This window comes from Paralichthys olivaceus, chromosome 12 (genome assembly GCF_024713975.1).
Source record: "Paralichthys olivaceus isolate ysfri-2021 chromosome 12, ASM2471397v2, whole genome shotgun sequence".
Classification (NCBI taxonomy): Eukaryota; Metazoa; Chordata; class Actinopteri; order Pleuronectiformes; family Paralichthyidae; genus Paralichthys; species Paralichthys olivaceus.
In genome coordinates this window covers 23,212,628-23,235,538 of record NC_091104.1, presented here as the reverse complement: position 1 = coordinate 23,235,538, position 22,911 = coordinate 23,212,628, and the positions used below count along the sequence as shown (strand labels likewise).

The window sequence follows — 22,911 nt, the reverse complement described above, 5'->3', positions numbered from 1 at the left end:
AAGATTGTAAAAACAATATGTTTATTTTATAATCAAACAAAGATGTTAAGGAGTGGAGCAGTGACAAATTTCCGCTCAACTGTCCCTCGGTGCAGTGAATATTGCAAATCAACATAACAATCGAACATAGATACAACTAATGAGATGACGGAAGCTGTGAGAGGAACACTGCAAAGTGATGGATTCTCTGATTATAAAAAAAAACAAAGATTCATTAAAGATGAACATTTCTCATTTGCACAGATATGGACCAGAAGTCGAACAATTTACCTGGTAGTGGGCCAGGTAGTTCTGGTAGCACGCCATGACGTGTGGCTGTCGGGTGACTAGACCGGGTTCAGACGTCTTCTCCGCCTCCACCGAGCTCTCCTCCTCCATGGCCAGGGCTGAGACAAAAGAGGCCTGCGACATGTGGCTGGGCAGGGGCTGGGGAGGGAGCGGTGGCAGCATTGGGGGCAGCGGCAGGGGACGTGGCTCAGTGATCAACTCTCCATTGAGAACATACGTGAGGGGACCCTCAACGCTGTGGTAGATGGAGCTCCGGCTAGGGGAGGTCAGAACATTTATCAGTTAAGTATGTCAAAATACTTGTTCTGTTGAATAATGTTACACATTCCCACTTTGGCACAATATATCAGAGATGATTTAATAATGCTGAAACTAAGCGTGCTTGAGAAATAATTTTAAAAAATTCTGTAACATTGCAGCCAATATCAAAATCTGCTCTGTTTATGCTCATTGTAGCACAAGCTTGTGGCAGCAGAAACTTTCCATGAGGCTTTGTGTTTGGCGGAGGCCGTATCAATCAAAAGGCGTGCTGAAATCAACGTGAGATCATTTAGGGGTAATATTAAAAATGACAAGGTAGCTGCATAACAACACTGAAATCCAATTTGCGAAACACACCAGCAGTAAGTGGCTGCCCAAGGATCAAACATCTAATTTGCTGCAGCCCTTCTGCATCATACTCATGATCAAATTAAAGCAATAAATGAAAACTGCAGCGTGTATCACTTGGGGCAAGTTGCTTTACACGATAAAAATGTAAAACCTGTTGGGTATTAAACATAAAAATCTCATGACTCCGTTAATGTATTCATGTATTATGTGTCATCAAGACATTTTTACAGTCAATGCAAAATTATCAGCCTGAGTCATCAAACTTTATTTGACCCATGTGTTTACTGTTTTTTTAATTCATTCCAACCTGCAATGGTTTCTAACACCAGTGCATGAGGTTTCTGTAATATTTGCTTATAAACCCAGTTATAATGAAACATTGAGAAAACATAAAAATAAAATAGAACAGTAATTGTTTTTGTTAAATCTTTTTCACGAAACTAAAGATGGCTTGAAATTTCACAGCAATAGCCCTACATTTGAACTGCAAAAGTGAAAAAAATCAAATGTGTGCACTCATCACAATCTTAAAATGTAAATCATGCAGGGCCGTTTCACATTATTAAGGGGTAAGGCCTAAAGCAACCTGGCAGGGTCAGAGCAAAACAGGTCATTAAATCATCTGCTGTTACACAGAAGAGGTAGGAGACTCTCTGATGTTACTGTGATGTCACCTTATCTTTATATATAACTTGCAAGGTTTCACTGTATGCCATGGTATGGAAATCAATGGTTATCATACCATGTACATGTGTTTATTATAGCATTGAAAAAAAAGAAGCAAAACATTTTTTTTCACATTTCAGATGGGGCCAGTGTTCCCCTGGCCCTGCCCCTGGATTCCACCCTTTGATTGATCTGAAAATCTTACCTTATCAGTAGATTTGCCTACAATGAAAATAATCATTGTTTGCAGTGTGATACACAATAGCTTAAAAGAGCTGGAGGAGAAATTGAACCCATAATAAAGTATTATGATAAACCAATAATCTATTTTAGGGTTGATGTATTATTACAACTCTACATTGTGACATTTTCTAAGACAGGCCATTCAACAAGTCGCATCTACGAAATTGAAACTAACTTTTGTGAGCTCCATTGGCAAAATATTTATCACTTATTTAATATGTTATCGTCTCAGCTGACCTGTAGGTCTCCATGTGATAGGGGGGCTGCTGTGGCTGCTGCATCTGCTGCCTCCTCTTCTTCTTGCGGCCTGGGTACGTGCCTGGACCCTCATCAGCGCTGCTGATTGGCTCGAAGTCCTCAGCGGCAGAGAAGTAGGCCTCACTGTCAGCCACGGACATGCTAGAGTCGGCAGAGCGGTACTGATGGAAAGTGTTGGAGTCTGCTGAGGGCGTGAAGGGAAAGGAGCCATAGCTTCTGCGCTGCCGGGGTGAATCCAGGACGTTCTCATCACTGCGGGAAACCTCGCTGCTGAACTGGACGCCTCCAGACAGCACTGGAGGGGGCTTGTCAGTGAAGACGGCGGCTGAGAGGCTTTTGGTGCTGCCCAGCCGACTGGAGTGTACAGAGGACTGACGCTTGAGAGGAGAGCAGAGGGGGGAACGTACGGAGGAGCGATCCTGGGAGCTGTTGGGGGAGACTGGTGAGGCTTCTGGTACTTCCCCGAGGGTGCTGCAAGTAACAGGAACAAAAACAACATTTAGAAATAAAAAACTGAAAATGAAAAAACAATCAAGCCATATAGTGGCTCCAATACACTGTCCTCCAATGTGCTTTCCCCTAGAACAATTTTTATGTTGAAATTCATCACATCACAGACAAAAAACAATGAGATACTACGCTACTCACTCAGCAGGGCTTTTGCCGTTCATGGGGAACATGCGCTCCTCTGTGCTCGGTGAGGGTGTGTCCCTCTCTCCGGCCAGCAGGGGCAACGCAGCACTGGACGAACTATTTTCTTCAGATGATGAGGCGGAGCTGTGGGAGCGCTGAGGTACCTGGAGACTGAGTTGCTGCTGACCACGCCTCTCAGGCAGCTCAGGAGGCAGGCATGGCGAGTGTGTGTCCGTTTTCAGTCCGACAACTCTCCCTGAGAAAATATGGAGAGAGCTCTCTTTAAAAAAATGCTATCACATGCTGCATGTTGGTTTATCTAGACACATTGGGAAGTATGACAAAAATAAAAAGCGTAGTGTAATAATGCATTTATTTTTCATGTAATAAACCCAGAGATAGAAAAGAATCAATAAATCTACTCTTAAAACTAAACCATTGTGGATTTTAAAGGTTCAGTGTGTGGAATTTAGTGACATCTAGAGGTGAAGGTGCACGTTGCAGTTGAATACTCCTCATTTCACCCTCCTCTTCCAAACATGAGAGAGAACCTGATCAGTTGTCATGAGAACTCAAAAGGTTTTAGTTTGTCCAGTTTGGGTGACAGTAAAAAACATGGCAGCCTCCACAGAGAGGACCCCCCCCTCCATAAAGTTTTTAGATATAAAAGTACCATTATATGATAAATAAAACAGCAACAATTTACATGAAACACACCAGTGAAAACATCACTAGGATTATTTTATATTCAATTTCTGCACACTGGACCTTAAGTATTATTCATTTTCCATAAGAAACCCCTACAGCAAATCCGAGAGGAGAACCACTGCTCTCGAGGAAATCAGGAGCTGTAGAAGAAATCAGAGCGAATACGTACCGTCCACTTTGGGTGTTTCCTTTGTAATGATCCACTCCCCAGGCTGTAGCAAGGACTGGCCATAACACATGTCTGACTCAGAGCTGGAGGAGTAGAAGGCAGAGGAGGATGATGGCGTCAGCTCCTCCAGCCTGAAGAAGTCCAGGCCCATATTGGTGCCTCCGAAGAACCTGCAGCCTCCGAGGCAGCCGCAGCGGTTCCTACTGCGCTTGTTGCGAATGCCGGCTTCTTCTGGCCACAAGAACCAGAGTCTGAGGAGACAAGGGGAGGAAAAAAAGGAAGAAAAAGCACAAAGAATAAAATAGGGCTGCAAGACTGAATCGATTAAGCTATCAGTTGTCAACTACTTAATGTATCGCCAATCATTTGATAAACAAATTTTCAGTTTGAGTGACATCATCAAAATTTGAACATTTTCTGGTTTCTTTGCTCCTAATGACAGTAAAGAGAATATCTCTGGTTTGTGGACAAAACCATGCAATTTAGGATCTTGGGGTTTGGGAAACAGATCAGCACATGCAGAGGAGCTGCTGTGAGGGGCTGGGTCTTTGTAGATGTAGTCTCTCTGTAAGATTTAACAACTTATAATATTTTATATGTAAAATACCTGGTATGTCTGTGTTACTCTCATTGATAAAAAACAGCACAACTGGCTTTTAAAGGGATAGTTCACAGAAAAATGAAAATTCACTCCTTATCCACTCACCGAAATGCGGATGGAGGGGTGGGTGAAGTGTTTGAGTCCAAAAAACACTTTAAGAGTCTCAAGGGTAAATAGTGTTTCAGCTAAAGTGGCCTCTTCTTCAGATGTAAAAAACAACAGAAAAAAACATAACATGCCTCCATACTGCTCGTGTGGAATCATCCAAGTGTCAACAAGCCCTGACATTCATATTTGACAATCGATACAGCTTCCTTCACACCAAGTTTTTAGCCTTAATGTCTGATATCCTCCTCTGAGCTGCGTTCATGTTCTCACAGACACGCTGGAAAAAAGCTCTCGAGCAAGGGCACGTGTGGAGTGCGTGTTAGCATCCCTACATCTGCTAGCTGTGTGGACTTTTAGGCTTAAGACATGGTGTAAATGACCTAGTTTGAATCACATATGAATGTCGGGGCTTGCTGTCACTTGGATGACACCACACGAGCAGTATGGAGGCATGTTGTTTTTTCAGTTTTTTTATTACATCTGAAGAAGGGGTCCAACTTGACTGTATCACTGTTTACACCTGAGACTCCTAAAGTGTTTTCTGGACTCAAACACTTCACCCACCCCTCCATCGGCATGTGGTGAGTAGATGATGAGCAAATTTTGTTTTTAATGGTGAAATATCCCTTTAGGTTTCCCTCTCTCATAATCCACATTCATTTAGCTACAATAATAAGAGAAGTCATGTCCAACTACAAGCTAGAAAAGAACATCTATACTGAAAATGGCCCCCTGTGGACCTTTTATGAGTTTCTAATTTATCATGTTAAATTCATTATCCAGAAGATGTCAAATATCCAAGCTAATTATAACATATCATGAGCTGAATCTGTATATGACAGGGAAAAAATGTTGACTTAATTATGATGTGAACCTCTCAATTGGTGACTCATTCTACAGAGGTCTACTGTCCGCTGTAAAAAATAATTATCTGCACTGACAAATGAAATGTTGTGAAAACCTAAAGGCGAATAAAAAGCTGAAGTAAAGATGAGCAAAAGTGACTGATGAGCCAAACAAAGAATACCACAATGCTGCAAAGATGCTCTGGGGTAGTTCACATAATGTGAGAGGTGTTTGGACAAGCAAAAAACAGATGATGGTGTGTGCTTTCTACCTTTTGGACTGAGCATCGTGTAGTTCCAGAAAATGCCTCTGGACTTCACATTTGGCTGGGTGGTCAGCGGCCAAGGCAATGTCTGCCGTGATGAGGTTCAGGTTGACTGACCCTGCCTCCAGCCAGACAGAGCGTCGCAGCAAAGGGGGCTGACCGAGACCTAACGGTTGTCCCGGACCTTGACCCTGTCCGGCCGGCTGCAGCCTGGTCGCCTCACTGTGCTGCTGCTGCTCGATGTACTGCCGGATGTTGACGTCCTGCACCACAGCACTGATGCCCTCTCCCACTGCCTGGTTGTGCAGGTTGCAGTTGGCCACGCGAATAATACCCGTCTATGGAGGAAGAGGGAAATTAAAGTTAAAACAGCTGAACACATACCAAAAATTAAACACATATTTTTAATGGACAAATAAAAATCAATTAGCTTTAAAATAACTAGTTGGTCATATTTACTTTGACACTGGCAGCACAGCCGTGTTCCACAATGAAGAGATCAACTCCGTCCACAGCCAGTCGTGTCATGGTGTACTTGAGCTCCTCTGATGTGCGACAGTGACCTGGCAGGCAGCTCAGCTGAAAGACAACCACTGTTTAGAAACAGTAACTTTTCTGTTCTTACAAAGACGCCATCATCAATTTATTCTGCCTAGCCTTCAGCCAACTCACAAACTAATGAGGGCACTAAGGCAGGGGTTTTAAAAATATCCTTGTTAGTATTCACATACAAACAAGTCATTTTGTGACTTGTTTTCTCTCAACTTCATTTTAAACATCATGGTGTGGTATGTTGTGCTGCGTTGTGTATTGCTGCTGTGAGTAGATCAATAGTCTTGTGTTCAAGGCTGTTGTTCCATTTCTTCCACTGTATAAAAAGTGCATTCTGAGTCCTGCATCATTAGAGAAAGGCTCCCAATGGTCTGTTTATTATCTGAAGTCATTTGCACATTCATATTTCACACTGGACACTTCTGACTGACATTTAAATATGACTTTCAAAAAAGCCTTTCAGCCATAATGAGCTAATTTAGTAGCTTGCAGAGTGAAATTCAGTTGACTTATTAATAGCAAAGCTGGACAGTTACATCGGAGGAAGTGCAAATGAGTCAAGAGATTCGGCTCAAACTCAAGACAGATGTGTTCTCTCAGCCCTGAGAAATGAAGGCTCCTATGGGTGGATCCTTCTCATCCCACTGCACTTTTTCCTATAAGTTTTTCATCAGGTAATGTTGTCACCAAGCAACGAGACGTCTGATGTTTGAATATTAAGCTTCAACTGAACAGAACGGCTAATGGCACACGCGATAAAACCAATGGGCATTAAAACGTTCTCCTTGTGTCCAACTGCAGCTTTGTTGCTAAGCAACAGCAATAAGGATGGGACAAATTGGTGACGCTGATCAAGAAAATCCTCTGTGCACCAGACTGTCTCATTTCGGTTCAGCCTTTGTCTACCTCCCCTGGACCGTGTCCTCTGAAGGAGGCGGCCCCTGAATTGGGACACAGATTGTGTGTTTGTACCTTGGCATCACAGATGCGACGGTCAGCTCCATGCTGGCAGATCACAGAGGGTTTGGGTTGTTCGAGCTGGAACTCTCGGGACACCACGTGGAAAACAAAGGTTTCACCCCACTCTACTATACTGGCCAGCTAATAATCATAAAGACAGAAAGATACATTAGTGCTCCAAAAAAAATCAATGTACACTTCCAAACTAAAATGCATGAAATAATAAGTTTAAAAAAGGAGGAAAAGAAGAAAAACCTACAATAAAATCAAATATAATACAACACTAGAATAAGTAAGATAAAACAATCAAAAAATAAAAATAAATAAAATTATAACAAGTCTTGTGAACACTATTAAACACTAAAGTAGCATTGGTGGCAGCATGTTTCTTGGATAGAATTATATTGTACAGGTGATTCATACAAGAAAGCTTTAGACACATGTTGTCTTGTGACCTATTGGTTAATTGACATAATCATACCAAAAGGCTGCAAATGCATGCATCATCTTTTTTACACACACACGCACCTGTGGAATAGTGACCCTGCCGGTGAGCCCCCCAGCCTGCATGTCAATGAGCCAGGCGTACTCCAACGTGTCACTGCCCAAAGGAAGGCCCTGAGCAGAGAACATGGCATGGGCCCTCATCTGCAGTCCAGACAGACTTAGGTGGCCGTCCCTCAGGACACCGTCTGCTGTGGGACGCTGTGGGCAACAGAGCATTTAGACACACTCACATTTTTAGTTTAATCATTTGCCTTGTAAAGTGTGGGCAAAATAGCAAAAACTGAAAAAGGGTCATCTGCAGTCAGTCTTTAACTGAGGTAAAATATGATATTTTATTTCCATAATAGTTCTCCACGTGGCATAAATTGAGATTGTTATTCCACTAGAGGACTGAGATGAGGGCCACAGGTTCTTTGACAGGGATTAGAGAAAGTTATTCACTCAGAGCAGAAAACAGGATGCAGAATTTCCCCTAGGATTGTTTTAAGCAGCTGGCCATCTGATTCTGTGAGGTTATACAATGTCCAGCTGCTTATGCAAACGTGGCTGGTGCAAGCATAGGTCACATTATGCAACACAGCTTTATTCAGGGTGTTTTCCAAGGACTGGTTCACCCTTTGAGTTATTGTTTGCATGATAATTATTTAGTCTAATAATACCTCAAAGGCCTCTGTATTACTGCTTGTCATTGTCTTGTGTTGTGTGTTCCTGTACTGCTGTCCGAAAGCTAAGACGTACAAACAACATTTAATAGTAAAAAAAATTCTCCACCCTAAAAACACAAAACCAGCAGCATTAGGCTGCTGTGTAGTTGTGTTTCATACCTGGTAGTTGTCACTGATGAATATGTGAATGGGAGACAGGAGCAGCTGAAGCATTGTCTCCTTGTAACCTTTTTTCATCTCAAAACACAGCCGCTCCAAGAAGCCCGATGGACCCTCGGGACCCTCGCTGCTGCAGTGCTAGAGGCAACCGAGAATGTTAACAAACAGAGTCATGCATCAAACTGTTTTCATAAACATAAATTCACATCGATGCAAACATTACTGGCTGTTTTTTTTAATTTAAACCTACAATTAGATATCCTTCATCTGTTTATGTATTTCAAACTCATACTATACAAATTAATTTTGTGTCTATGTAGCAACAGCTTGTTTGGCATGCACACAGTGCACATATCCATAATTTTTATTTGACTCTGTAGTGATGGAACTGTTTCATTATATGTGACAGAACCCTAACATGCTGTGCCTCTACACTGATCTCTCCGACTCTGCCAACCCATTAAACTGATCATTGGCAGTCATCCGTCTTACAATTGGAAGTCGGCCATGGACTTTGTAGAGGTTGATGAGCACAGTGATGTCCCAGGGTCGCAGGTCCAGGGGGTGGAGGTTGTCTTTCCGTTCGCCGTCCTCCATGCCCAGAGGAGACCAGCCGAGGCCCGAGGAGGTTGAGGTGGATAACACAGGGCTGGACACCGCCTCCTCAAAGTCTGTATACATGTCATCCTCACCAAAATAGTTCTCCTGTGGGAACAGCAGCAGGGGGAGGTTTGAGGGCTTTTTGATGGATTTTTGGAAACACCAAAGAAATTTCCACTTACTCGAGTGGATTATTACTAAACAAAAAAGACGCTCTGTGAGTGTGTACCTTAGCAAGGCTAATGCCATATTTCACCATGTCAATGCAGTTTCCCATTAAATATCTCGGCTTAATAGCAATGGGCCTCATTTAAGAAGAAATTAAAACCCGCTAACGCCGTTTTAATACGATTCGGACATTCACCAATGTTTTGTTATCAGGGATTTATTCTTATGTAAGAACAGAAGCTATGCACTGAAGAGCACTCATACGCTCACACTTGACAACTGAGATGCTTGTGTAAAATAATCATCAGTTATCGTGTTTTTTAATTTAATTCAACAGATAAACATTTACATAATATTTTATCATTTTTATCTTCACAAAAGACAGACAAATTTCAGTGCATATTATAAGTGTCACAAATGCTCTTGTGGTGATTTTCTGGCATTCCACAATATAAGAACACAGATGCAAACAATTCTACAGTTTAAGAACACCTCATGAATCTGACGTAAAATTTCCAAAGAAAACTTCTGAAGAACACATTTAAGAAAGTTCTTAAGATGATATCGGTGAATGAATTTTTGATTTTGTGTGTGTGCTCCAGCATCCCTATTACAGCCAAAGATTCAATAAATTCTGTGGGAAATGCTGCAGAGTGAATCTCAACTATTGGATCCGCCTATTTATTTTTGGATCTGGATGTTTTGGGTATTGGTATTTTCCTAACCCATAAGAGATCCTTCCACTCCAAGTGCCATGGTAATCACTGCAGTAGTTTTTGCGTATCTGCATAATCCTGCTAACTAAAGCAGTTTTCAGACATGACCTGCGGGTACAATCTGGAGGATTGACTACGGATTTACCCATAGTTTTCCTTTCACACAAACACAACGCAGCAGGAGGTTCTCTGCAAAGACGTGTTCACAACAGCAACCGATCAAATGGAGCAGCCGGGTGCAGCAGGCAGAGGCAGGAAGTGACGTATTAACTACGCTGCATCACGCGATTTCTTGACAACACCAATGTCAGCTCTTATCGTCAGAAACTATCTTGACATCTTTGTCTTCTACTTGTATTACACCACTTTTTTACCTGGAGACATTTGTTTTCTTTTTAATTTTTGACTCTGTCGCATTTTAGAAGCGTCATCAACCCCCCCACTCTCTTGCGGTGAATCCCCTACAGTGTTCACATGTCAAATTCTCCTGGATTTCTAAGGACATTATGCTAGGAGGCCAGGCGGCAAAAGTCAGGAGAAAGTCCAGAGAAACTGCACCTCACCATTTTTAAACCGTCCCACTTTTGTGTTCACATATTGCATCTCCTCCAGAGAAAGGTGCTTGTCTAAAAGCAGCTTAACAGACAGACAAACAAAATGAGAATATACCCTCAATGACGGAGGTAATAATTCAAGTATTTCTTTACCTTGATGGAAATCAGTGCTCGGAGCAAAGGTCCGTAGAGGATGATTTGAGAATCTGGAGACATTTCCATCTCCACATGAAGTCTGTCAGGGGGAAGCTCGCATGGGTCAGTGGGCATCCGGCTGTGAGCAGCCGAGGAAGCTGTTGCGAAGCGTGGCGGGACTTTGTGGGGTATGGATGTTTGTTCTGGGGGACGCATAGCTGACAGCATGGATTCTTCCATCTCAGACACTAGATAACAAAGCAAGCAAGTAGTGGTAAGATTATGAAAAACTATAGTTTGTACAGTACAAAACTGATACAAAAAGCAGCGCACGTACATGACTGTTTGAGTTGTTCATCAGCCTTCTGGGGATAGATGGGGTGCCAGGTGTAGTCAATGATGAGCAAGAAGTTGGGTACACTCCAGCAATCCACCCAGCCAGCTCTGGAGTATGGAAGAAAAAAACATATGGACTCAGTACACCGTCATAGTGCTGAATTTCTCATCATTTCAAATAGATTTTCCAGTTCATCATTTGCTTTATGAACCGTTCAGCTCGTAGACCTACAGTAGAGGCAACAGAAGCTAAATGGGCTGCAGTGACAGAGTGCGCCCGCCCACACAGTGTTCGATCGTAACCTCCCAGGAGGGTAAGCAGGTCTCGGCAGCGTTATATCAGTATGGTCTGTCTCTGGGCTATATACATAATAAATGATCTGGATGTTGAGTTAGTTCAGACTACTGCACAGTGTATGCATCTTCAGCATCTCTACACTCTCACTGACCTTCAGGGTGGTGCTTACAAAGTGGCACAAGGTTTTCCAAAACGGTTGCAGACTAAGATGGATGTTGACTTGTGTTATACATTATTAAAGGTATGAATGGAAAATGACCAGTTTAATACTGGTGCCATCTTCAAGGATAGACAGAGTTTATGTCTCTTATCTACACCTAGAATGAGGGAAACTTAACAATTAAACATTTGGTCAAACATGTAACAATTTTCAAAAAATTGAGAAAACTCAATATGATAAAAATAAATTAACCGATTATAACATCTAACAAGTTGTCTGATGTAACAAAGTAGTAAATTATAATTACTGAACTTGAGTACATTTTCTACTTGCATACAATTTTAAAAAGCTTTGCATTACATGTTCGCATTGTTTTTTAGAAGAATTCAGTAACGAGAAGGGAATTGGTCCACTGAGCCAATCAAACCAGGCGGGTAACATTAGACCCCGCCTCCTTCAACTTGATTAAAGTGCACCTGCAGCAGCAGCATCACACAGCTACACTGGATTCAGAAGTCTCACTGCCAAGACTCGGCCATAATGCAGTTTTTCCTGTTCATTATCTAGATGGGGGTAGCCCGATATATTATAATATAAGAGATTACTAACTTGTTGTGTGCGGCGCTATTTACCATGTGTTAACTCTCTGTGTTGCGCTACCGCAACCAGTGCTATGGTCCATAACATTTTTACAGTCCACCCAGACAGTCAGAGCTCACAGTTACAGCTACAGTTGTGTCAAGCAATGCAGGTCTTTGTCTCACTTGAGAACTAATCTTTCACTCTTTAGTGTGAAACTGTCACCTGGAATCTTTTGCACACAAGAGTGACATTCATGCATTTGCACCCCTGTTACCACCACAGATTTAACCAATTCTGTGGGAAAAATATGAATATATGAAATCACATCAGGGCTCCAGACTAACATTTTACAATGATTGCACTGGTGCACCACCAGCACATTATTAAGATGACCCAAAATTGTGCACTGTGCCTTTTCAGGACGCAACAATACACCTATTAAAACTTTCTTGACAGTTCCCATAACATTGGTGATTTCCTAATTAGGGCAGGGTTTTGCCACTGATTTCCGACGTCTATATGTGCAAGGAAATTTGGAGCATTATTAAAAATATTATGATAGGCCCAGAGGTCGGACTTTTCCCACCCCTGCATTAGGGTTAAGACTACTTTTACTACTTTAAAATTAAATATTTATCAGAAAAAACTTACTTACTATTATCCAGGTATATAAGTTAATGTGGCACTTTTACCTGAATACATTTGTCAATTTATTTGTACTTTTACTAAAGCACGCATCTAACTTAAAACCAGCAGACAGCTACTACTGAACCAACCAAAGCAAGAAAAGAGAAGGTCAGCGGTGCATTTTCTTGAAATTACCACCTACTACCTTGGGAACATTTCCTTCCTACCCAAGCATTGATGTGAGCCAGTGTTGCGATGGTGAGTCACCCTGCTCTTTGCTAACATGCTCTGGTCCACAACTAGAAAGAGGTGTTTTGTAGGTTAAACTCACTCTGCGTGGGTGATGTTCCTCCAGCGAGACTTGTTGAGTTTAGGAGGAGGAGCACTGTGTGTCTCTCCTGGCATGAACATGTCTGGGGGCAGCTTGATGTTCTGGTAGTCTTTGGCCAGGGTGAGGAGGGGGTAGCGGCTTGGGTGGCACTCTGGCAATGACAGTCGCATGTCTGTGTCCTCCGCCTGAGGTGGACAAAGCACGTACACATTTAAGCACCCACATATATTCAGAGTTGGCGTCAGTTTTAACATCTGTGGGCGTATGGAAAAAGCACCTGTAGTAAAAAAAAATCTGCATTTAACCAATATTAAAAATATAGCGTCTGCACAGCCATCTGTAGAAATATTTTCCAAACAGGAAAAAACATTGCAAATACACTCAAATGAAACATGGACATTTGACAGATATCTATTTTTGGACATATCACTGTCATTTCAGGAATGATTTACCTTCAAGCTGAAGCGGGTACGGCAGGTGGTTGGAACAAATTCATTGAAAGGCAAAGTGAAGTCTATATTGAGCGTCTCACCGCAGGCTGCCAGGTATACTGTAAAAGAACAATCACGCAACTAATTAGTCTGCTCCGCTTTGGGACTGCATGAAGTAAAAACTGTACGACACATCATGACAGATGAAGAGCAACAGAGTCAAAGAGTCCTGTCGAGGGATTCAGCATTCAGTGTTTAAGACACATTATGACTGCCTTCATGGCTGGATTTGAATTGTTAGTATTTTTTTGGGCTTTGTTTTGATTTGCATTAGTGCTAACGCTCTACTAAATGCGAAACACTAACCACATAACATTTCACACTGCAAAACTACTGTGTTACTCATTATATTAGTACAAAGGATTTTTATATTTTATTTGTTTTACAATACATGTATGCTTTAAAAATCAATAATTTAAATTTAAATTTAAGTTTCTAAGTGGCTTGTTCTGGGGAAAAAGATGCTGTAAATGTAAGATATCTTTCTTTTTATCCTTTACTCTTAACTATGCAATTGATAATCAGTTTTGTAATTGATAATCAGTTAAACATGGCATTTCTAGGGCTTTAACACAGGACACATCTGCTTTACTTGTAGCCCCGATAAATTACTGAACCAATGTCAAATATATTCCAGGGAAGTGCAGTGTTACATTCCGTTTAATTTGGACACGTGATATGGTCAATATTAGCAAGCAGTTAATAAACAGGTAGTGCTGTGTAGTGTGGGGAAGGCAGCTGGCCTTCAGTCTGCAGACTGAGTTAAACATGTCTTCTTCTACGTCCTTGGATAAACGACAGCAGCAATCGGCAAGTCGCAGCCTGCGGCCAATAATATCTGGCTGCCTGATTATTTTGAAACAGACCTCTCAAATAGCAGTAAATCAGTACTATCTTACAATCGTACATAAAAGCCATACAGGTGAACAGTGACAAAGCAAATTCAATTTCATTTTAGGAATAACATAGACAATAAAATCTTCATTGCAGATAAACCAAGCAGGATGATCACAAACTTTTCTAACTTCATTATGCATTATCAACTTATATAAAAAACTCTGCACACAACATCCAGCACACATGAAAAAGTGGCAGTACATTGTAGAACTGTTTGAGGACTCACTAGGACAAGGAATAATTTTAAAGCAGGCAGATTTAAAACAGGCACAGCACTAGTTATTTAATACCTTTTTAAATTGTGCAATTTTGGCAAACATATCTTAATCATCTTGTTCTTGAGTAAAAATATGAATCTTTTCTTCAATGCACAGTAGAAAGTAACTGCATCTAAAGGAGCATCGTTTTTACCATTCTCTTGCTGCTTGGTGGAACAGTCAATCCAGTTGTGCTGGTTTGCCGCCCAGATCATCTCAAACTGGTGGAAAAGGATCTTGAATTTCCAGGAATAGGGCACAAAGGAGTAGATGTCTGGGGCACTGTCACTCGCCCAGTCCTGGATCAAATCTAAAAAGAAAGAGAGATCAGTCTAGAGATGATTTTCCTTTAAGTTTCATGCCTCTACCAGTAATTCCACAAACTGTCTGTATGTCTGTCTTTCTTTTGGTTGGTGTGTGGATTGCATAACTATATAGAAGTGCAGTGCCGAGTTTAGTGCAATATCGTGCTTTCTAGCTGACAAACTTTTCTCACTTCTCTATGCACCGAAGACTGTTCACAATAAGCTTTGCACACAATGTCCAGCACAACAGAAATAAAAAGTGACGGTATATAGTAGAACTGTTTGAGGAGGACTCACTGGCTGCATCACCGCCTGGTATGGCAGCTGCACCACCCTGAGCTGTAAGGCTCTGCAGAGGGTGGTGAGGTCTGACCCCGATCACCCCAGCCATAAACTGTTCTGCCTGCTGCCATCTGGCCGACGGTACCACAGCATCCGAGCCTACACCTCGAGGCTCAGAGACAGTTTCATCCCCCAGGCCATAAGACTTTTAAACTCCTCCAATCTGCCCAGAGTCTGCCACTCCTCTAAAGTCTACACATTGCAATATTTGTACTACCTTAACGGTATTACTTATTTCATTGATTTATTCAGTATTCTCAGTAGTAACTGAAAAAAATATATATATTTAGGTGTATTTTTTATTTTAATAATTTTGTTTTATTTTATACTCTATTTTTATTACTTTGCTTGTGTAAGATTTTTTAAGCATGGCTAGAAGGGAGCCTGTGACCCAAGCATTTTATTGCCAGCAACTGCCGTATTTAATTGTTGTGCACATGATAAATAAAGTCTTTAATTTTGAATCTAATGACAAGGAATAATTCTGAAGTCGTTCCAGAGCATTAACAAACATTCTAACAGGTGCTTCACTAGTTCTACTATGGTAATAATCTGATTATATCAGAATTTGAGGCTTAACATATGCTGTCATGTGTCCCGTGTGTTTGCTAGAGGACTCACCTGTGAAGAAGTTTTTCTGTGCGTAGATGAAGTGGTAAGTGGCCTTGTACACCTCGATCTCACAGTGCCACGACTGAGGCATGTTCCACACCCGAGGGTAACTTGCTATCACATGGAACTGAATTTAAGGCAGAGACAGGACTTGATTTCACAACTGGCGAAGCGATTTCTATGTGTATACAACAAGTTTGATATTGCACCTGCACTGAGGCAATAGTTTCAAATTTGTTTCCACAAAAAAAAAAAGATAAATTGCCTGCTACTTACAGCTAACATCTCAGCTTCCAGCAGAGTCCTGTACTGCATGCTGCTGGTGGTGTCTATGTGAAGCAGCTGACCTTTGATAGTGGGAGAGTAGCCTGAGGCCAGAAAAGCAGAGACATCATTCTCAGAAAATGTGGAAGAATTCTTGGAAATAATGTCAATTACCAGCAAAACCTCAAAAGCTGCTTTGTGTTAACTACATTTCTGGGGACAGAGGAGAGCGTTGACTGATGTCTGATAAAATATAATTTGCTCTATATGATGAATTATTACACATATCTCAACATCAGAGATTGGCTGTTCCCTGGGTTCAGCTGTGTTATTATGATATGGCTTTAAATGTAATGATGTTTCTGGGGATTTTATGTGATCTTTGGTCTAGAACACTGTACAATTTGGGCAATACTTAAATATTGAATTCAAGCTCACTTGACCCACCGAAAAGAATCTCATACAGCAACTTTTTTGTTAAGTCATAGCATTAAGAGTTTCCACCAGCTTTACAAAGTACAAACATGGTTTTACAGCAACAGCAAAGAAAGACATTTCCTCTGTGCGACTAGTTTTGTGTTTCAGTCTCATGCCAGTTCTCTATCAAGCTTACCTCAGCCTCCACAGTAATATTTTAACCATTCAATCATGACCTTGTATAAATGAATTAATGAATGTTTTTCTTACTTTTGTGTCACTCCATGAAAATGGTCCACTTCACATGGGATTACATGAGACACAATAATATGATATAACAGCTTCTGGTTATTGACATTTATGTTCTTTTGAACAATTCTAAATGTTGGAAGCTCTGGGATCAAAGGAACATGTATAAAATCTTTTTTCCAGTTTTGGATCAATTAAGTACATCCACCCACCCATCTATGGTGATGGTCGCCTGCCAAGAGCTTTACCATTTGTTGCATTTGAATGATAAGAAGTTAAAATTCTTCTACTTCTTCCGAGTGGACTGCATGCTACAGTACTGAACCCTGAATGGCCCCTCATAGAAAAAAGTGCTGCCCATAGATGCAATGTGTAAATGGGTGGATGGCAAACTGTACTGTAAAGAGCTTTGAGTGTTCTTCAAGATTAGAAAAGTGCTATATAAATACAGACCATTTACCATTTACAATGATTTACTATGTGAAATTAGCAATTGACTGAGTTGGGAATAGTAGGAGAAGAAGAAACAAACAAATGATTGAAGATAGACGATCAAATTGTCTCTGTAGCAAAAGAAAGATGTACTCTTAGCCCCTTTAATGGAGATTCCAGCACATTTTACAGGATGATATATTAAATTGTGAATGGCAAATGCATTAACTCCAAAAGTGTATTAATTCATTTTCAATCTAAATAGTGAGCTTGGCTTATCATAATAATATTATTATGATTATTGTAATAACCTTAATAATTAGCTGACGTTTGCTTCTACGTTAAAAGGATTTGTCCTTGAGCCTGTGGAACATCTGCTGTGGCAATGATTTTTTTCCTGACATTTTGTTCCACTGATCTCATTTCTGTGAAACACACGTACACGTACCGTTCTCTCCTACAGTCATGGGAATGTTGACTTCCAAGTAAGATCCTGCACCTACATTCACATGGATGGCATTGGTTTCCTAGTAACAGAGATGAAGACAGAGCAGGGGGGGGAGAGAGAGCAAACAGATAAATCATAGATGCTGTCAGATTATTAGAGAGGGTGGCTTACTGACTTAAAAATCAAAGAAAGGCACCTAATCTGAACAAAACTAGGTTCAAAAGAGGTAATAAAACGATGCTCCTTCCCTGACTCAACCTGTTTTATGTGTTTATTGAATAATAATTTGTGTTGTTATTTATTATGCACTCCACATACTTAGCTTTGTGAAAATCCCTGCACTGCTATGGAATGAAAATATGAAAAAGCATAAAACATGAACCAATATCAATATCAATATCTAAAAACACGGTGAGGCATAAAGACAAGGAGGGCAGCAGGGAGAGGAAGAGAGATCAAAGAGGGAGACAAGAAAGAGGTAGGGGGGGGGGGGGGGTGGAAGGAAAAAGAGAGAGAGAGAAGCACAAAATAGAGAAAGAAAGATTCACCCTATTTTTGGTAAAAAGCAGATCGATGGTGGCGTCAGCGATGATGTTCATACGTAGCTCAAAGGCCTGGATCTGCCTGGGTTTTCCTGGCTGGGCGACTTCGGTCACTTTCATGGCCTGATAATCAGCCGGAATGAAGAACTTCCACAGAGCGTCCCTGAGGAACGTAGATACAGTATGTGGAGGTAAATCTAGGGCCATGTTTGTAAAGGCCAAATCTGAAGCCTTAAAAGTGTGAGCTCTTAACTTTCAACAAAAAAGACTCAAAATGGAAAAAACAACAATTAAAAGTGTTTTATTTGTATTTTGCTGAACATTAAGATTTCCCCACACATTATTGTCAGTTTATGCTGCCTGTGTATAATGCTGAGATTGACTGATACATTTTGAATTTCTGTGTTTTTCTTCTCACCTCTGACGATCGGCCCAAGGTCCATAGTTGAAGTCAGTTCCTTTTCCGCAGACGATATCCAGACCCCAACATGGAGGCAAATCCTGGAGCTTATCCTCCTCGCTGCATGTTTCCACCTCCTCCCCACTCTCCTGCTCCACAGGGACCAGACCTGCAAATACACACACACAGAGAAACACAGAAACACAGACACAAGCAGATGTCAAAGCCTTGCTAACCAACCTAAAACAAAAGAACTCCTTTATTAATAACGGTTTGCTGGTTGACATGTAGGCTACATTCTGTATTCATGTTGTCATCAGCAAACAGCCACCACCAATATGTCACATTCATTTTCCTCCAATTGTGTGTGTGTGTGTGTGTGCATACCTGGTTCATCTTGGTAGTAATAAATGTCAACATCATTGGACTGCAGCACCACAAACCCTTCCCCCATCAGTCTGGGAGGTCTACAAAAGAAATCCAGAGTCAAACATCACAGACAAAATGTAATTAAATATAAACACATCCATAAATAAAAAAGCAGTGACGTCTTTAGCCTATTCTAAATAATTACATCAATGTGGACCAAGCAGATCAACAGGCGTCTAAATTATTAATTCAATAATTTAATTATATTATTGAAAATTCAGTTCATATTGATCCTGGCATTAAGACGCTGAATTAGACCTTTATGAAGCACAGTAGGTTTCTCCTGAAATATTTCACTGGACAATTACAATAAAGCTTCAAGAGATGTCAGGGACTGCTTGAGGTTTAAATCACTGATGGCTTTTTAAAAAGGTGGAATGGTTTTATAGAGTGGCAAACTTAAATGCAATTTTACTTTCAAACTCATTAAATTTTAAGTGGGGTTAACCGTTTATGACTTCAGTGCATTACTTAGCCTGTGGCTGAAGGGGTATAGCGAGGTCGACCTCTAACCAAAGGCAGTTCGATCCCTGTCATTCCCATCTGCATGCTGAAGTGTCATTGGGCAAGATACTGAAACCCCAATTGCCCCTCATAGAAAAAGTGCTACCCTTAGATGCACTGTGTGAATGTGTGAGTGAGGTATATGTGTGTGTGGGTAAATGCTAAAAAACTGTACTGTAAAGCACTTTGAGTGGTCATCAAGACTAGAAAAGCGCCATACAAAATACAGACCATTTACTTGGAACCGTTAAATTTGCCAGTTTCAAAATCCAGCCCAAAGATCTTTGTCACTAAAATTGCCCAGTTCAGGTACATCAACCCAAACTGGTATTTCCATATCCAATAGCCTGAAGCTTTAAGAAGCGCAGCAGCTGCTACTCTCAGCAACGTAAAAGCAGAAGTAAACTGTCGCAGTTGCCCCATAAGATTCCCCCAATAGACACTGCTGCCGTGTCACAACTGCCGGCATAAACAATCTACTAATATGGAAGTATCATTCATTTACACCCCCACAATTGTAAACACAGGGCTCAGGTTGAAAATAAAGGAATTCATCACACATTCACATTGATTATTTGAACTTTAACATCTTAATAATGTGCCATAAAAACGTTGTACAAACAAGCAGTGAAATATAGAGTGAGTCCTGTGCCTGGTTGTGTTTAAGATTCATACCATGCTATTCATATTATAATGTAAATAGGGAAAAACAGAGAGAGAGCGGTGCAAAGAGCTATCCATTTTAAACTGTATAATGAGCTCATTATGTTACACCTAAAACATGTCTGGCAAAGCATATTTTGAAGTTAACATTCATCAGCCAAGAACTTAAGCAATAAAAACATTTTGGAGGAAATACAAACACATAATTTGAAAAATGATGATGGCAACATGTTGCAGAAACTGCTTTGAATAAATAAATAGTAAATACTCCGAATGTGTTACATTATTTAGTTAATGTTTTTGGTATTACTTTTACATGAACTCCAACTCAATTTTAAACAGTAAACCCTCTGGAACTACGAGTCTTTGAAATTAGGTGATTTCACAGAGTTGTACTTACTCGTCATTCTGCATGCCCAGGTAGCGAGGACTAGGAACCAGCATGACACGCACATTTTCCAGCGAGCCTTTGACAATGTGCATGTACTGGTCCAGGTGGCTGGATGGAGGCTTGGTGGCGTACGTCAGGAAGGCGTCCTCAAAGTTCACACAAAGAGTCTGCGGGAGGTAGTGGTTCCCGAACGCCAAGCGACCCTACAGGAACAAAAACACACATGCAGTAAAAGAAGTGTCTTTTTTTTTTTTACCCCTGACCAAAGTCCATGCAGTTTTTGTCAAATTTCTGAGGTACTCACAGTGCTGATGTTAACTTTGATGACAGGGATGAGGGAGCGCCACGACGACGTGGAGTCTGGACTCTCTGCTTTGATGTTCACGCTGCACGAGGACCACAACACATTCAGTCTTACAACAGTTTAATAGCTCACTTCTGTGCCTCCACTCTCAATGCAGATAACAGAGGAGACAGGTGATGTCAGATAATGTGCGTTCAGATTATTCAGATAGCTTGTTATCGAATCTCCACACTTCAATCTTGTCTGTTGGAAGGCTGCTGGCTTTTTTTCAGCTTTGTCTTTACATTCTCAACCACGAAAATGAAGTATCACGCTCATTCTACGTTTTATTACCAATGTCAGTTCATCTTCTTTTCCACTTTAAGAGGATTTTATGATAATCACGTCACGTAAATAAATAGAATACATCAATCAACCTCTACTTTTGTTTACTGCTCAGATTTGTGGATCATTAATCAGAAAACAGGCGAATCATCCAGCAACATTTTTGTAGCATGCTAAAGTGAGTGAATAAAATACTTCAATTACTCTGCTATTAGGGACGTACATGTATTTAAATATTATGTTTCAAGTTTGAACTCAATGTAATGCAAGCAATACTTCATTTTACATAAACAAGCCAAAAACTTAATACAGTTCAAATCTAAGGCCTTGCTTGTACCTCTCCAGGGTCTTGTTTCTTTCTTCTCGTCCCCTCTCTTCATCTTTTTTAGGCGTTAAGAGCGTGGGTTCAAGTCCGAAGGTCTCCTGTAGGCGGGCGTAGAGGTCGGTGCGGTTGTAGACGTGAAACTCAAACCCGTTAACTGTTACGTATAGCCTGGTCTCTGCCTTGGGGTCTGATGACAAAAAGACAAGAGAGAAACCTCAAAACTCATCCATCCAACATATCCATCATTCTGTTCATGTTTGTTAATGAAACTATTCTCTCTTAAACAAGGATCAGGGATATTTTGTAATATACAGTGTATCTACAGAACTAAATTGAATCTATAAAAAGTGTACACTGGGACTGCAGCTAAGAATTATTGTCATAATCTGATGGTTACTTTCTTGTTTGAATTGTTTCATTGTTTAGTTTTTGTGTCTGAAAATAATGAGAAATGCTCTGCTTTTAATATCTCAAAGCCCACATTTGCATAATATAACTTAGTTTAAACAGTTTAAACACTAAACATATTCATGTTATTATCTTAGAAGCATACAAAATACAGCAATTATTTGTCTGTGACAAACTGAAAATAATTAACTTCACTACTTGTGCTTTTAAAGATCCTCAAAAACAATTACCGAAATAGCTGCAGCTCTAATTTACACTATTTTCTGCAGGTGACTGATAAAATTATTTAATGATCCACAGACAAAAACACACATTACCCAAGCAGAGATCATTAAGGCTTTTCCTAAACTGAAGGGTAATTACAAACTCATCAGTTGAGTTCATCAGCAACCAAATTATATAACAATCTGCATGAATCTAATAACAACACAACATTTTATTCCAGATTTTTTTTTATTTTCTGGAGGATAATCACAGATAGCTCACCGTGCTGTTTCTGTTTGGGGTTATACATTTTCCACCAGCGAAAGATGACAAAGCCGTCCTGTATCCTATTACACAGACCACAAAAATATTGAGTAAAAATGTAAGATTACAGGACAGAAAAAAGAAAGAAGGAGCAAACCCTGCAGCTCAGGTCAGGTTACCTGATTGACATGTCCTGGTTGATGTAGTAGACGTCTCTGAACATGACTTTTCCTGACAGCACAGAAAAGGAAAAGGAGCCTGTGGAGAATATGTCACATAATATCATCATTAAAATCTATATTAGCGTTCATCATACTGCCTGAAAAATACAATATTTAAAGATACATGCTTGAACCGGTTTGAATTTGATAAGTGCTTTGAATCCTCACAACTCAGCTAATTTAAATGTTGGGTAAAAAGATGGAAATAGATGGTTGTGTAAGTAAGATCCTGGTGATAATAAAAACTGTCTGTGTGTTGCTGGGATCTCATCTCTCTCACATCATTCAGGAAAAAAATTCTTAATTAGCATCTAATTGTACAACAAGTAGGTCACAGACGGTGGCGGAGAAAGAGCAGAAAAACATGATTTCCTTTCATGAAGACAACACATCTCCCTCCGATTTAATTATTTCATGTCAAAAGAATGACAACGCCTGAGTGATTTCGCTCTAATCACCTCAGCTGACACT

The 22,911-nt window shown here is 40.5% G+C and overlaps 1 protein-coding gene across 3 annotated transcripts in view; it reads right to left on the bottom strand.

Annotated features, from left to right (window-relative positions):
• The window catches only part of kiaa1109 (KIAA1109 ortholog), an 81,856-nt gene that overhangs the window by 54,090 nt on the left and 4,855 nt on the right, over nucleotides 1-22,911 (bottom strand). For all 3 annotated transcript variants that reach the window (XM_069535137.1, XM_069535138.1, XM_069535136.1), the window contains exons 4-29: nucleotides 22,399-22,477; nucleotides 22,238-22,302; nucleotides 21,356-21,530; nucleotides 20,695-20,776; nucleotides 20,400-20,593; nucleotides 18,791-18,870; nucleotides 18,422-18,572; nucleotides 18,010-18,166; nucleotides 17,462-17,540; nucleotides 15,928-16,019; nucleotides 15,661-15,778; nucleotides 14,547-14,702; nucleotides 13,200-13,297; nucleotides 12,748-12,932; nucleotides 10,751-10,857; nucleotides 10,432-10,661; nucleotides 8,733-8,945; nucleotides 8,241-8,378; nucleotides 7,438-7,614; nucleotides 6,922-7,050; nucleotides 5,857-5,976; nucleotides 5,404-5,735; nucleotides 3,578-3,828; nucleotides 2,716-2,956; nucleotides 2,047-2,538; nucleotides 271-544 (exon numbers count right to left, since the gene is read on the bottom strand). In XM_069535137.1, the coding sequence (XP_069391238.1) occupies nucleotides 271-544; nucleotides 2,047-2,538; nucleotides 2,716-2,956; nucleotides 3,578-3,828; nucleotides 5,404-5,735; nucleotides 5,857-5,976; nucleotides 6,922-7,050; nucleotides 7,438-7,614; nucleotides 8,241-8,378; nucleotides 8,733-8,945; nucleotides 10,432-10,661; nucleotides 10,751-10,857; nucleotides 12,748-12,932; nucleotides 13,200-13,297; nucleotides 14,547-14,702; nucleotides 15,661-15,778; nucleotides 15,928-16,019; nucleotides 17,462-17,540; nucleotides 18,010-18,166; nucleotides 18,422-18,572; nucleotides 18,791-18,870; nucleotides 20,400-20,593; nucleotides 20,695-20,776; nucleotides 21,356-21,530; nucleotides 22,238-22,302; nucleotides 22,399-22,477 (4,415 nt within the window). The remainder of the gene's footprint in view (nucleotides 1-270; nucleotides 545-2,046; nucleotides 2,539-2,715; nucleotides 2,957-3,577; nucleotides 3,829-5,403; nucleotides 5,736-5,856; nucleotides 5,977-6,921; nucleotides 7,051-7,437; nucleotides 7,615-8,240; nucleotides 8,379-8,732; nucleotides 8,946-10,431; nucleotides 10,662-10,750; nucleotides 10,858-12,747; nucleotides 12,933-13,199; nucleotides 13,298-14,546; nucleotides 14,703-15,660; nucleotides 15,779-15,927; nucleotides 16,020-17,461; nucleotides 17,541-18,009; nucleotides 18,167-18,421; nucleotides 18,573-18,790; nucleotides 18,871-20,399; nucleotides 20,594-20,694; nucleotides 20,777-21,355; nucleotides 21,531-22,237; nucleotides 22,303-22,398; nucleotides 22,478-22,911) is intronic.